This window comes from Saimiri boliviensis, chromosome 16 (assembly GCF_048565385.1).
Source record: "Saimiri boliviensis isolate mSaiBol1 chromosome 16, mSaiBol1.pri, whole genome shotgun sequence".
Lineage (NCBI taxonomy): Eukaryota > Metazoa > Chordata > Mammalia > Primates > Cebidae > Saimiri > Saimiri boliviensis.
This window is the reverse complement of record NC_133464.1, coordinates 57,234,213-57,249,427: the sequence shown is the minus strand read 5'-3', so window position 1 is coordinate 57,249,427 and position 15,215 is coordinate 57,234,213. Positions and strand designations below refer to the sequence as shown.

The following is a 15,215-nucleotide window of genomic DNA, read 5'->3' as shown; positions in this document are numbered from 1 at the left end:
AGTGCATAAATAGTAACTTTCTTTCAAACTGTCAGTGAAGGTTGCTGTATTACTGAAGTGAATCTCAGTGACCCCTTACTCTAGAAGGAGCCCAGGGTAGAACACGTTTTTACAAATAATACACTTTGCTTTGCAGCTCTGATAATTTTTTTCTGTCTTTGAGTCTGTCACATAACCAGGAGGTTGCTTGTTTCTTAGGACAAAGGTATTTGCAGGGAAACTGATCAAATCATTATTATTAATAATCTCATGACTGAGGCATCACCGATGCTTTTGTGCATTTGAAGGTAGCAAATAAATTAAAGTTTTATTCTGGAGACTCTGGAGGCATACAAGAACAAAGAAGCTTATGAGCACAGTGGGTGGTGGTTCTTTCCTGGCTAAGGCACATTTGTGCTTGGGAAGAACTGCTGTCCCATTTCTGCAGCAACGCAACCCTATTGGTCAGGGGTCTTCTAATGAATTGGTCATAGGAGCCCTTAAAGGTAGTCTTGATAACAGGCTATACCATTGTTAATGACGTTTTCTTTCTGACAGGGCACCAACATGCTCCCTGAAAAAAGGTACAAGCAAGGCTCATTACAGCCGCATGCAGAGGCTACTAGCAAATGAGAACAGATTTGCCCTTTGCTTTGGTGGGAATCGGGAGGAAGAGGGGAATTGTGATGGGAGGTAGAGATACACTCTCTGCCTTATGTCCATATTCATAGCATTCAATCTTGGAATATCTTAGAATAATGGATTCAGTCTCCCAGTTTTCATTCTCATACATGCTGTACACATTCCTTGCCTTGAACTGGGCATCTAAGTGGTTAGAACATTTGACCAAAGAGACCAAGCCTGAATTGCTTCCCACAGAGAACAATGAACTTTACAGCCCACATGTCTCCCTATCTGTTCTTCTTCACTCTCTATTCATCCATTTATGGTTTTTCTGTCCCCCCATTTCCCCCTTCCCCACCATCCCAGTATCTGAATAGTGTATCAGGGTTTTAAGACTGTGTTTCTCACATTTGCAGCGTGTTTATTCTGAGAGTTTGTGTGGAGCTCCTGGGGAGGGCCGGGGTGGGAACAGAGTGGGGCATGAACCTTCTCTCTTTGTTTTGAACCCAACAATCTTACATATTGATCTAGTCTTTAGGAGATGAAACAAAAAATGAAAATGTTGACATTTCTGTGGCACGTCAAAGCTTATAAGCAACTTCCCAAACAATGTTTCATTTAATTCCAACAATAGAGGAATTGTTACAACCATAGAGGGGCTAAGTGACATGCCCAAGGCCACCATCTCACTGTGACAAAGCTTTTTTTTTTTTTTTTTTTGAGACAGACTTACTCTGTCACTCAGGCTGGAGTGCAGTGGTATGAGCATGGCTCACCACAGCCTCAACCTCTTGGGCTTAGGTGATCCTCCCACCTTCTGAGTAGCTGGGACTACAGATGCATACCACTACACTTGGCTACTTTTTTCATTTTTTTACAGAGACAGGGTCCTACCATGTTGCCCAGGCTGATCTTGAACTCTTGAGCTCAAGCCATCCTCCCACCTTGGCCTCCCAAAGTGCTGGGATTACAGGTGTGAGCGAGCATCCCCAGCTCAGAGCCGGGTCTTAATACTGAGACCAACACCTGTGTCATTCTCCAGGGAAGAAGGCAGAAGTCACCAAGGTGTGTGAAATGTTGAGCGAGGCAAATGGATCCTGAAGCCCAGGGTCAGGGCTGCTGGGCAAGAGAAAATGCATTCTGTTTCTCAGTTGTATGAAGAATAAGCTTGAGATCTTGAATGCCTCGCTGGCTCAGAAGCAGCTCAGGGGCAACAGAGGTCAGACTAAGTTTTGAGAAAACTGCTCCTGGGGGCCTCCTTGAATGGGTTTGGGGCAGCCCCCTGGCCTGGGAGAGCGGGCACTGGGACAGAGAGTTACTTTTCCTCCCTGGAGCCTCCAAGCTCTGTCTCCTCCACAAAGACTACTTTGATCTCATCTCTTTCAAGGAAGACTAAGTGGGAAACCATATATTGGGCTTTACAAAGCACATTTGAGTTAATATTTGGCAGGGCATATCTGGATCTAAGGGCAGCTCACAGAGTGGGCCTCAGTGACAAGGTGTGGGCCATGACTCAGATTCCTGGGTGTCCTGACCCTCCTGGGGCAGGTTACGTGTTCCCTGGCCACTTCCTCTTTTCCTATATGCTGGCTGTGGGGAAATCCCTGCTGGGCTCTATAAGAAGCCCCTGGGCTCTGTGCAGAGCCAGAGGCTCCAGCTAAGAGGACAAGATGAGACCCGGCCTCTCATTTTTCCTAGCCCTTCTGTTCTTCATCGGCCAGGCTGCAGCGGATTTGTGGGATGTGGGACTCCCACTCCCTAGCTCCAGCTCCAGCTCCTTCCCAGGTGTTGATTCCGGCTCCAGCTACTCGAGCAGCCTCAGCTCGGGTGACAGAAGTTCTGTGTCCCAGGTGAGGGGGTTCCAGATTCTGAATGATCTGCATTCATTCCCTGTCTCTTGCTTTTGGGGACCTGAATACAATTTCATGCGTGGCTAGACCTGGGCACTCTAAAAGATGTACAACTCCTTCTGTTAACTATGGGTGCCCTGGAAATGAATGAAAGCACCAGTGAAATAATTAAATTGTTAGCAAAAGAGACGACATCTCAGTTCTGTAGCTGGGACCTTTGAGAAAATCTATGCGTTAGAGGAGTTCTCAAATCTGGCTGCACGTTGGGATGGGTGGCCAGGGTGGCTCTAAAAGCACAGATGCTGGGTTCTACACTTAAAAAAAAAATCCTGCATAGATGTCTGGATATCAGATGTTTAAAAAAAACCTCTCCCAAAGTGATTCTAATATACAGTCCAGGATGGGAACTGCTAGGGACAGGACTCTGTTAGTTGCAGCTCCAGGAAAGTTTGTCCAATTGATTTGCTGCCCGGCAGGGTCCCGGGATGGTGAGGAGTAGCCCTCAAGGGAGTGAAAGCCATGGTGCTCTAGTTGAAGCCCTGACCATTTCTCTTGGCCTGGTTTGTAAAGGAGTTGGGTGTCAGAAATAAGGGGAGGAGTTACTGGTCTTTAGCAAAGTGTTACTACTAGTAGACATTTCCCTAGGGGAGTGTTCATTCTTTGCAATCTTCTTTATAGGGAATCTTCAGGGCCATTTCCACGTCCAAACAACAGCAGCAACAGACAAACAAAACCAAAAGTCAGGCATTACAAATAGAATGGTACAGCTAGGCTAAGTGCATAGATGGCATAGTGAGCCCAGTTCCTTGGGGGATGAGTCATCTTCGGATCTCCTTGAAAGAAAGAATAGGCTGGAGGGCATGAGAGGTTAGGAGGTAAGAAGCAGTTATTCATTTCACTCTGGGCCTTTCGGTGGGAACCCCACTCTGCAGAACCGCCTAGGCTATCCTTGCTAAGGTGTAACTTGGAGTTGGGGAGTCTTCTGGGCCAAAGCTCCTCTCTCTGCACTTCTGGGATCTTGACTCAGAGGTCAGGTAGCTGCTTACATGATCGTTTCTGAATGGAAGGGCAAATGGGAGAAGGAGGAAGAAAAAGCGTTTGTTTTCATTTTGACAATCAGAATATACAGATATTAGAAATTTGGTAACTAACAAATGGTTTGGATAGGGCCTAGATGGAAACAGCAGCAATAACATTTACTGTGTATTGAAGAAATGCCAGGACTAGGTTAAGTATATCATATGTATTATCTTACTTAACTTTAAGAGGTAGGTAAAATTAATAGTCCCATTTTAGGGATGTGAAAACTGAGGCTTAGCGAGGTGAAGTCCTTGGCTTTAAGTCACTAAGCTAGCAAGTTATATAGCTCAAAATTAGTCTGTCCATTCTCTTCACCATGTCTCTACATGCAGGTTTCTACATTTCCAGATGAAAACTGATTATTTTTAAGAGGAGGGAGGCTGGGGAATCATAAGTAGGCACAAGAATTCTTTGCAATCAGAAATCAGATACATAATTTTATTCCATGATACTCAGTGATTTCTGAGGATAATCAGAACTGGCTAGCACTTTTTTTTGGACTGAGGTTAACAATGATAATTTATTATGAAGCTCCATCACCAGTCAGAAACCAGCATTTGGGTAAGTTTGTCAGCTCTAATAATAGAAAATAAAATATTGATCGAGAGGCAGAGAAATGCAGAATGCCTATTGTCTGGTAAAAAGACAAATATTTAAAAGTAGATGAGATATGGTAGTTAAATTGTACTTAGAGATTTTAATTTCCTTTTTACTTATCTCTCCCTGGTGAGTCAGTATCACAACTCTAAATTATTTTTTTATAGTGGACTAGGAGTCAATTTCACTATAAACCTAATTTTCTGGGGCTGGCTGTCAGCTTGACGAGCTCTTTGGAAGGTGGTGGAAAACCCTTTTATAACTGTCATTGAGTAAGTTCCAAACATACCATTTTCTGTACTTTGAAAATGTTGAGTACTATTATTTTATGCCTTGAATCTTTGCTGACACTTAGGCTTGGCTACTAATTAGAGCCAATAGCAACCTTAAATCACCTTAAATGTGAGTTGCACCTTCTGCTGTAAGCACTCAAGAGTACTCTCTTCCTCTTAAGGAGGGGCCTCTGCAGGGTTCTCAATTCACAAGACTAGGAAAAGGCTCAATGCTCCGCTTTGCACAGTAACTGGTATAGTCGGAACCACAATGAGTCATGTGTTTTGTTGTTAGGCCAGCAGGCTGGTTGGAAAAAACCAGTAGGGCTTTCATAGTGACAGTGGATCTGATTCCTGGGCAGGAATTGACTCCTCATCGTCTCCCTAAAGCCAGAGCCTGGCATAGTGTAGACATCAGTAAATGCTAATTGAACACGTGCTTAGTGAGAACTTGCCAGTATAAGGTGTCTTGTGGGGTACTCAGGGTTCTATTTGCCCTACACAAGGGGAATCACATATTCTTCCAAAGGCCAAGGGGACAGGCACTTGTCTTTGTGTCCCATCCCCCATGCTTCATTCACGTAGAGTCTGAGCATTCACGGCAGAGAGAGACTCATCACCATTAGCTTCATTGTCTTTGAATGCGAGGAGCAGAAATATCTCTAATGGGAGACACTGATCAAACTTATGGACCATTATGATGTCAGCTGAGTATGCTGGGCTGGAAGGAGGCTGGGGGAATCCACAGCGTTGGGACAGAGATGTTCAATAGAAACCGATGGAATGGCTGTCAGCAGGGCTCATAATTATTTGCCTGTCTTTCAAGTGAACTTCAGGACTAAAAGTTACTAGCTAGTGATTCCTGGTTGACTGTCTAGAGATTGCTTGATGATATCCACTATTTCCTGAGTTGGCAGAGCTTTTCAGAGAACTCTGAGAATGGTCCAATCCTGTTTTGTGCAGCTAATTAAACTCCCCTTCTCAAAATGCAATGCAATATTTTTTTGCTAGACAATTATTATAATAAGCCGTTTCTTTAAAAGTCCGTGATATGTCAGTTCTTTCTGTAAAAGCCTTGGCATGCTTGAGCTGGAGTCTTTCTATCTTTGGAGAAATGAATAAAGCTGGTTTCAAGGGAAGCCGGCCTCTCTGACAGGTTCCTGGTGTATCTTGCCCAGGCTTTATTCATCCCTGGCAAAGACTCTTCCCCTATCCAAGCCCTGCTGTCCATCCCCGTGTTCCACGTAAATCTGCTTGTTTCTCCTCCCTACTCCTGAACTTCTTCCCATGTGGGGATGTGATTGGAAAGAAAAATTGAGGCCAAGGTCAGAAAATTTGACTATACACATACAGAGACTTCTGGATACACACATATATATGTATTTTTTCTGCTCATCTGGAAACTTAAAAACAACTTAGGTGCAAAAGCCTTGATTGGCTCTAAGGCCACTGATAAAATAAGTCTTCATTATAATAGAAGCATCTAGACCCAGCTTGTTCAGGCGTCATTAAATGCACAGGACACATGACACCACCTGCAGCTGGCTGACCTGAACTTTGAGAGACATGGCCAGAGTCTCTCCAAGCTCTGAAGACCATTGCTAGCCCCTTCGTGGTTTCATAAAAAGTCCCTTCAGGCTGATGTCCACAGGTGAGCTTTGGGCTGGCCTTCAGTTGAGATCATTAAAAGGCACAGCAAATTGGCTGCCAAGGGTTACTCTGTAAGGCAACAGTAGTAATAAAAAAATGTTAATTGTGCTGGGATCCTCTTGGGGAAGTTCAAAGGGGACAAAAGAAAAACAGAATCTTTCAAACCTGTCATTTAAAAATATGCAGTGGCACTGAAGTGTGAGTCTGAATATCTTAAAGAAACATCTAATATTTTAAAATGACTTTTTCTGCAAATGGTAAGCTGGAAAAAAACTTTTATTTAAAAAAAATTTGCACAAAACCTTCAAGCTCATACACTATTCGGTTTCTAACAAACGGCTGGTTCCCATTTTGAAGGATGTTAATTATACAATTTCCCGGGCGATGAGAGGATATGCATTTGCATTGTATATTTTCACTGTAGCCCATACCTTTGGTGATTCCCTCATTCTGATGAAAAGGAATTCGACTGGGGTTGGGGTGAAGGTGAGGAAGAGAAAATGAGCAGTAGAGGGAAAGAGAAAGTGACATTTACTGGTCACCTAGCCTGTGGCAGGGACTTACTTGGCCCACATTACTCCGTGAATACTGAGGACAACCCCGTGAAGTAGGTTATCTCTATTTTACAGATGAAGGAACTGAGAATTAAGGAGGTTTCACACCTAGCAAATGCTGGAATTGAAATTTGAACTTAAACATTCTCATAGCTGCTTTATTTCCCCTTCCTTGCATAGCGATAGGAATAATCTCCTTTAAGACTCAAGAATGGAGAATCTTTCCTTTGGTAAAGCCTGCTGATATAGTGGTTTTTGTACAACCAGTGGCGATGTGGCTAAATGCGATGTGGTGCCCACCTGTGAAAACAAAGCTGTTTTAGCCTGTTTCTATGATTCTATTCATTTATGTGTTGGACTCCACTTACTTGCCTGTAAGTGCTCTTGACAAGCCAATTTCTGTCACTTCAGTTGCCAGAAAGCTCAGATTCCAGCTTGTTACTGATGTTCAACTTGTTATTATTTTCAGTTGTTTTCCAATGTCACCGGCTCTGTGGATGACCGTGGGACCTGCCACTGCTCTGTTTCCCTGCCAGACACCACCTTTCCCGTGGACAGAGTGGAACGCTTGGAATTCACAGCTCATGTTCTTTCTGAGAAGTTTGAGAAAGAGCTTTCTAAAGTAAGCATTTTCCTTTTCTTGATAAGGACAAACAAACAAAATGTGTTTTAATTTCGTACTTACAAGCAACCATTCTTCGCTGTGTCAGAGACATCACATTTTATTCCGTGGGATTTTAGCGTTTATTTTATGGGACACCAATGGAGTTCTTATAGCAGGGAAAATGGGATCACAGTAAGAAAGTGGGGTTGAGATTGTTCATGCCGTAGATAACCTCACGTAGTATTGTGGTACTCATGCAGTTGGAAGGAAGCCTCGAGCTCTCCCTGCAAACCCCAACCTGCAATTTGTATTTTGTTTTGGTGCTGCTGCTTTTCCTTGGTCTTCCGGATCTGACCTCAAGCACTGCTTTCTTTTCTTTCGTCTCCTCTGTCCCCTTTAGTTGTATGCTACCTCCCTTCTCTTTCTCCTTTTCTTCTATTTCGATTCCATTCCTGCATCCTTTAGCTTCTTATTTCTCTTGTCTCAATCCTTCCCCTCGTTCATTCCTTCTAATCTGTCTTTTCCTGGTTAATTCATTTTTTTTTTTTCAGAAATTTTGGGTATTTTCTTACTTTTAGATGATCTTTTTTCCCTCCTTTTTTTTCCTCTTCCTCTACTTCCACTCCTTCAAGTCCTATCCTTCTCATCCTTCTCCCCTCCCTCTCTTCTTTCTTTAACTCTTTTTTATCTTTACAAATTGTTGTCTTCCTTCTCTCTCTCGCTCTCTCTTTTTCTTATTTTTTTGTGTGACAATAAGTTGCAGTCTCTTTTCTCTTTTCCCATTTTCTGCAAGTAAGACCCAAGGTTGTAGTCTCTGTATTTTTAATTTTTAACTTTTTTGGTATCTAGTATCTGTATATGTTAATGGGGTACATGAGATACCCTGAGACAGGCATGCAATGCATAATAATCACATCATGGAAGATGGGGTGTTCATCCCCTCAAGCATGTATCCTTTGTGTTACAAACAATCCAATTAGACTCTTTTAGTTATTTTTAAATGTACAATTATTATTGACTGTAGTCACCCTGTTGTGCCATTGAATACTAGGTCTTATTCACTCTTTCTAACTACTTTTCATTTTTTACCTTTTAACCATCCCCACTTTCGTCTCCACCCTCCATCTCTCTTTCTCGATGGTTGTCTTCCATTGTCTCAGCAGGAACATTACATTTGATGTGTCCAACATTAGACAAAAATTGAAGGCTTCCCTGGGAATTTGAATCAAGACTAATAGGTCTCTCAGCCTTGGTAAAAACACTGGCTTGAACTCTGTGGTTACTGTATTTTTCTTCAGCCAGAGGAAGTTACTGTAAAGGGTTTGCCCTTCTCTGGGCTGGCTGGAGCAATGTGACTTGGCATTCTGGTTTTGACCCCTTCCACCTTTTCAGCCAAGTTAAAAATCAATTAGAAAAGTTCCTATTTTCTGCACAGGTGAAGTCCAAGCTAGGCTATAATCACATTATGCATTATTTAATACAACTCCATTAATTTACAAGGAGCTCTGGCTTTACTGCATGATTCAGAATAAGTTTTCCTAAGAAATTTAAGCTTTGCCACCTCAACATCCAACATAGTTATCCCTTAAAACAAAAATTATGATGAGGCTGAGACCCTACTTTCAGCCTGAATTGGTAGATAAATATTCTAAGTTTAAATGAGTGTCCAGGAAAATGTGTTTGACTACTCTAGAAACCTAGCTGCTTAAGAAATAAAATGTCCTTGAATTAATCAGAGGAAAAGGCACAGCACTAAATTATAAATTCCAACCATTAATATTCATAGCCTTATTCCAGCATAATCAAGTACAGATAAGAAGTTATGCATAAAAACATAACAAGTAGAGGAAAATCCTAGGTAAAGATCTTTTCAGTTCGAATCATTTGCTTTGAAATAGTGGAAACGACTGATTTGCATGTTGTCTTTGCATAGCAGCAGTGTGAAGGGCAGTTTGAAACCTCATGTGCTCCAGGGAGAGTATGTGGCTTGCCAGGTTTGTGAATATGGGACATTTAATTCCAGTCCTGTTTGGGGGACTGGTAGCATCTGCTTTGCTAATGACAGGTGGAGAGGAAGTGCAGAATAGATGGGAAAGTTTTAGTTCTGAAAGTGTCAGTCAGTGGCTGCTCTGATCCAAAATAAATAAATAAATAAATAAATAAATAATCTGTGATTGGGGCCTAAGAAAAAAGTTAGCTAAGATTTATATAATCGATTTAGTGTAACAGGTGATAATAACAACAATAATAGTAGCAGTTTTGTTTGTGCTTTTTCAAAAGCTTCTGGTTCTATTCTCCTCTCAAGTAATCCTTTAGGGAAGATAGGCCAGGTGTTCTCTCTCCCATTGTAGAGACAGAAAAACTGCAGTTCGTAAAGGTAAAGAGACTTGCCCAAGGTCATTCCTCTCTTGGCCGGTTAAGCCAGGTCAGAATTTGAGTCTTCAATCATCCGAACTCTCTTTCCTGTTGGTCATGCTGTTAGCATCCTCCAAGTAGGCCCAGGAAGACATGCAGTGGGTGAGTAATGCCTTCAAATCCAAAGTTATCTCTGTAGCTGAGGGCTTTTGAATTTCCAGATGAATTATTACAGCTGTCCCGTGGTTGCCTTGCAGATCATCATTTATCTGGGGGCCTGGGAGAATGTCCATTTAGGACAGGCCAGTAGAAAAGGTTTTTGACTGCCTTACATTGATTCATTATCTGCCAGTACACAGAGAAGACAGGGAGCTGCCTCTGCATAAGATGCTGAAAGCATTTTCTGCTTTTCTGTTGTTTATGACATGTCCTTTTGTGACTATACTTAGGAAAGGGATGGCACAAAAGGCAGCTCAGGATTTTCTCTTTTCTCTGGAGGCTTATGGTCTTTGGGGTGAGTTATTTAATATGACACATTTGCTGGTAGATCCTCATGCATGGGAAGGTTGAGGCAGCCTAGGAGACATTAAGGCAACCCATAAAGAAACAACATTGATTGAGCCATATTTTGTGCAGTGAAATACAATAAATTAAAAGGTCATATTGAAAAACACTGAAATTACTGTTTCTCTGTTAATTTCTGTAATTCATAGGGCCTCCATTAGCTGGGCACCTAATGTACATTATCTCCAGCCTTTATGATAATCTTGTAAGCTCAGTATCATTACCTCCAGTTTACCGGAGACTGAGGGTTAGAGAAATTAAGTGATTTGCCCACTAAGTACTGAAGTTAGATGTGAGGCGAGGTGGATCTAGCTCCAAAGTACTTTATATGTCTTTACAATCACTTCAGGCTCAATGAACCCTGTTGCATTTACTTTGAAACATATATTGAAAATGGTAGTATGTTGCAAAGCCAGCTTACTTATTTTCGAATAGTCTGGCCATAGTAATAATCACAGATTTTGAGAGACTGGCAGAAACATGAACCAGATTAATTCGTTAGCTTACTAGCCAGCTGCACCACATCCTTTTTACAAGACCACATTTATTATAAGGAACAATAATCACCACCCTAAAACCAACCCTCACACAAATTTTTTTCCTCATCAATGATATAGTATGTGCATAGCAAGGAAAATAAAATGGAAGCTGTGAATGTTAGGCTGGTGGCTTAAAGACAGGCATGGATGGGCCATCTAGTGCTCAGACTTGTCGTGATGAGGAGCTTCAGGGTAAAGATGTTGATGCAGGATGTGTCCCCTCAAGGCTAGACCCATATTCTTGCTAGCATGTCTAGCAGCATCCCTAGCTTTAGATGCCAATAGCACCCACCCAAACTCTAGTTATGAGAACCAAAAATGTCTGTAGAGATTGCTGAATGTTCCCGAGGACAAAATCACTACCACTGCCACCCTCCCTCCATTCAGAACCACTTTTCTACATCAAAATATAGCTTCAGGTCAGCTAAAGACAGGGACATCTTCAGAGAAATGCATCATTAGGTAATTTTAACTTGTTGACCATCATGGTGTACTTACACAGACCTAGAGCGTGTAGCTCACTACACCCTTAGGCCATATGATATAGCCTATTGCTCCAGGCTACAAACCTGTACAGCCTGTGACTGTACTGAATACTGTAGGCAATTATAATACAGCGGTAAGTTTTTGTGTATCCATATGTATCTACATGTAGAAAAGGTACAGTAAAAATACAGTATTTATAATCTCACAGGACCCCCGTCATACATGCGGTCTGTCATTGACAAAAATGTTGTTATGCAGCAAATGACTGTATTTTCAAGAAGAATTAAAAATGCACAAAGTGCAGCAAGTGCCAGGGATGTGGGACTGGACACTCCCACGCAAGCTGGGCTGCCTCTCCCAAGACTACACCTCCCGGGAGGAGCTGGCATGCGCTCAGCATTGTCCACGCTTTCCCAAAGTTACAGATTCATGTATGTGAAGGGTCATACAAATGATTTACTTAGATTAGTAAAAGTAAAGTTCATACTCTGAAGTCTTTCTGGCCCATCCCCAAATTCTTTTGTGTCCTCTCACTCCACGGATGATTGCCATTTTCCTGAACACCACTGAGCTTCCTCTCAACGTCAGCTGAAGAACCTCGAGTTTTTTTCCTAAAACGGATCTTCACGGACCCTTCATTTTGTGTCTGCACCAGGGCAGGCACACCACACAGTTTTATAGGGAACAAACTCCGGAATATGCCTTGCTTTTTTTGTGAGGCTCTGGGAGAGCCACATTTTATTTAGCAGAGATGACAGTTGAATCACTCATTTTTGTAGAACAACAGCTGCGATGTGCCACCAAAATGTTCCAGAGAAGCTGAGGGTATTTCATTCGTTCCAAGAGCTGGCAAGGCCAAATGCCAACAAGCATATTTATTTCTCAAACTTCCATTTCTGTAATGGATTGGCACCTTATTTATTTATTTATTTTTACCATAGGCAAGGTTTTATGCCTGATTTTTGTAGACACTGAAACCTAGCAGCCCTATATCCACAGTGTACTTCTGAGGGGGACTTATTAGATTTTATATCTACAGTCAGCCCTCCGTATCCCTGGGTTCTGCATCTGCAGATATAACCAACCTCGGATTGAAAAATTTCAGGGATGAAAACCTAATAAAAATAACAATACAACAACAGAACTCATGCCAATAAAAAGCAATACAATATAACAACTCTTTATACAGCACTTACGTTGTATTAGGTATTATAAGTAACCTAGAAATGATTTAAAGTATTTGGAAGGTTGTGTGTAGATTGTAGGCAAATACTGTGCCATTTTCTATCAAAGTCTTGAACATCCTTGAATTTTGGTATTCTTGGGAGGGCCTGAAACCAATCCCCCATGGATGCTGAGGGGCAGCTGTATATATGTTTTAACCTCTATATCCGCCAAAATATCACCCCAACCTTGTCACCCTCCGGACGTCTGACGGCAGTGAGCATCAGTTGCCCGAGGAGATACACTAGCAGCGCCAAGGGCTGTTTTTTCAACTTCCATTAAAATCCTTTTTTGCCTGAAGCCCCGTCCCTTTAGGTCTGTGGTCTGTGAGTCTGCTTTAATCTACACAATGGGGTTAAGTGGAAGGGCTGAAATGACAGAAGTTAGGATTGCTTTTGGTATTAGAAGGATTAGAGGCCAACATCTGGCTCTAAATTCATCCAGGCACTGTGGATCAGCTACTTGATATTAGTGTAGTTTGGGGGGAAAGTATCACTTCTGTTCACATTTTTAAAAAGCATATAAAGCCAGCAACTTTTAATGAGCAGGTCCTTAAAAAAGCCGTGGCGTTTTCTTTAGAGATCAGACACAGAAAGAACCACCAACTGTGTTTATTAAAATATCCATTTGGAGATTCCAATTATACACCAAACCGCCAAGGGAATTTTTGGAAGTATTTTAACTTAATAATCAGACATTCAAATATATGCAACAAATGTGTAATTTAAAGGTCTGATTGCAATAATCAGTTCTTGGAATAAATGTGGGTGCACTTAATGAAATGCTCACTCTGCAGGGCACACACACTCACATATTGTGTAGTAGGTTGGATCTTTATGCCACTTTGTAAAAGGCAGAGGGGATCAAAACTAATTGCATATGGTGATCGAAGAAGGAATTCTGTGTAGCACGTTTCTCCCTCTTCCAGAAAATACTTAGATTTAGAGCCGTGGTTCTAAATGGAAGGCGGCGGCAATGATTTTGTCCCCAGGGAACATTTAGCAATGCCCAGAGATATTTTTGGTTGTCACAACTCGGGTGTGGGTGGATGCGACTGGCATGAAGAGGACAGGAAAGCTGCTTAATATTCTGTAATTCACAGCGCAGCCCCCATAAGAAATGACAATCCAGCCCCAAATGCCAACAATGCTGAGGTCGAGAAACCCCAATTAGAGTAAGTATGTTGAAGGGAGGAGAGATGGCAAGAGGCTATGATACAGACCAGTTTAGTTTGGGGAGCTAAATTCTTCAAACATTAAAATGGAGATTAAGAAAAAAGAGCTCAGGCCGGGCGCGGTGGCTCACGTCTGTAATCCCAGCACTTTAGGAGGCCGAGGCGAGTGCATCACGAGGTCAAGAGATCGAGACCATCCTGGTCAACATGGTGAAACCCCGTCTCTACTAAAAATACAAAAAATTAGCTGGGCATGGTGGCACGTGCCTGTAATCCCAGCTACTCAGGAGGCTGAGGCAGGAGAATTGCCTGAACCCAGGAGGCGGAGGTTGCAGGGAGCCGAGATGCGCCATTGCACTCCAGCCTGGGTAACGAGAGTGAAACTCAGTCTCAAAAAAAAAAAAAAAAAAAAAAAAAGAAAAGAAAAAAGAGCTCAGTATCACCTGATCATTAGAGAAATGCAAATCGAAGCCACAGTAAGATACCATCTCACACCAGTCAGAATGGTTATCATTAAAAAGTCAAAAAATAACAGATGCTGGTGAGGTTGCCGAGAAAAGGGAACACTTATACACTGTTGCTGGGAGTGTAAATTAGTTCAGCCATTGTGGAAAGCTGTGTGGTGACTCAAAGAACTAAAAAGAACTATTATTCAACCTAGCAATCCTTTTACTGGGTATATACCCAAAGGAATATAAATTGTTCTACCATAAAGATACATGGACATTGCAGCACTATTCACAATAGCAAAACATGAAATCAACCTAAATGCCTATCATGGTAAACTGGATTAAAAAAAAATATGGGCCATATACACCATGGAATACTTTGCAGCCATAGAAAGAATAAGATCATGCTCTCTGTAGGAACATGGATGGAGCTGGAAGCCATTATCCTAAGCAAATTAACACAGGAACAGAAAACCAATACCGCATGCTCTCACATATAAGTGGGAGCTAAATGATGAGAACACATAGACAGAAAGTAGAGAATGACAGAGGCCTACTCAAAGGTGGAGGGTGGGAGGAGGGAGAGGAACAAAAAAAAAAAATTGCCGGGCGCGGTGGCTCAAGCCTGTAATCCCAGCACTTTGGGAGGCTGAGGCGGGTGGATCACGAGGTCAAGAGATCGAGACCATCCTGGTCAACATGGTGAAACCCCGTCTATACTAAAAATACAAAAAACTAGCTGGGCGTGGTGGCGCATGCCTGTAATCCCAGCTACTTAGGAGGCTGAGGCAGGAGAATTGCCTGAGCCCAGGAGGCGGAGTTTGCGGTGAGCCGAGATCGCGCCATTGCACTCCAGCCTGGGTAACAAGAGCCAAACTCCGTCTCAAAAAAAAAAAAAAAAATCTACTGGGTACGAGGCTTAGGAGCTGGGAGACAAAATAATCTGTACAACAAACCCCCATGACGTGAGTTTACCTATATAACAAACCTGGATACGTACCCCTGAATCTAAAAGCTTTTTAAAATATGGAGATTAGAATATACTTGCAAATGATGATGCTGAAGCAAAATTATATTAGTCTAGCAAAGTGTAAAATCTACCTCCCCTCAATTGGAGTAATAAGTTCTTTATATATGGATAGATTTCAAAAATCTAGTTAAATATATTTTTGATCTATGTCTTTACAAAAAAACAATTATTAGCAAGAACCAAA

At 42.0% G+C, this 15,215-nt stretch overlaps 1 protein-coding gene across 3 annotated transcripts in view; it reads left to right on the top strand.

Moving 5' to 3' along the window:
• Positions 1–2,219: 2,219 nt before the first annotated feature.
• The window catches only part of OLFM4 (olfactomedin 4), a 737,268-nt gene continuing 724,272 nt past the window's right edge, over positions 2,220–15,215 (top strand). For all 3 annotated transcript variants that reach the window (XM_074387646.1, XM_074387647.1, XM_003927191.4), the window contains exons 1-2: positions 2,220–2,453; positions 7,076–7,228. In XM_074387646.1, the coding sequence (XP_074243747.1) occupies positions 2,274–2,453; positions 7,076–7,228 (333 nt within the window). In that variant the 5' untranslated portion in view covers positions 2,220–2,273. The remainder of the gene's footprint in view (positions 2,454–7,075; positions 7,229–15,215) is intronic.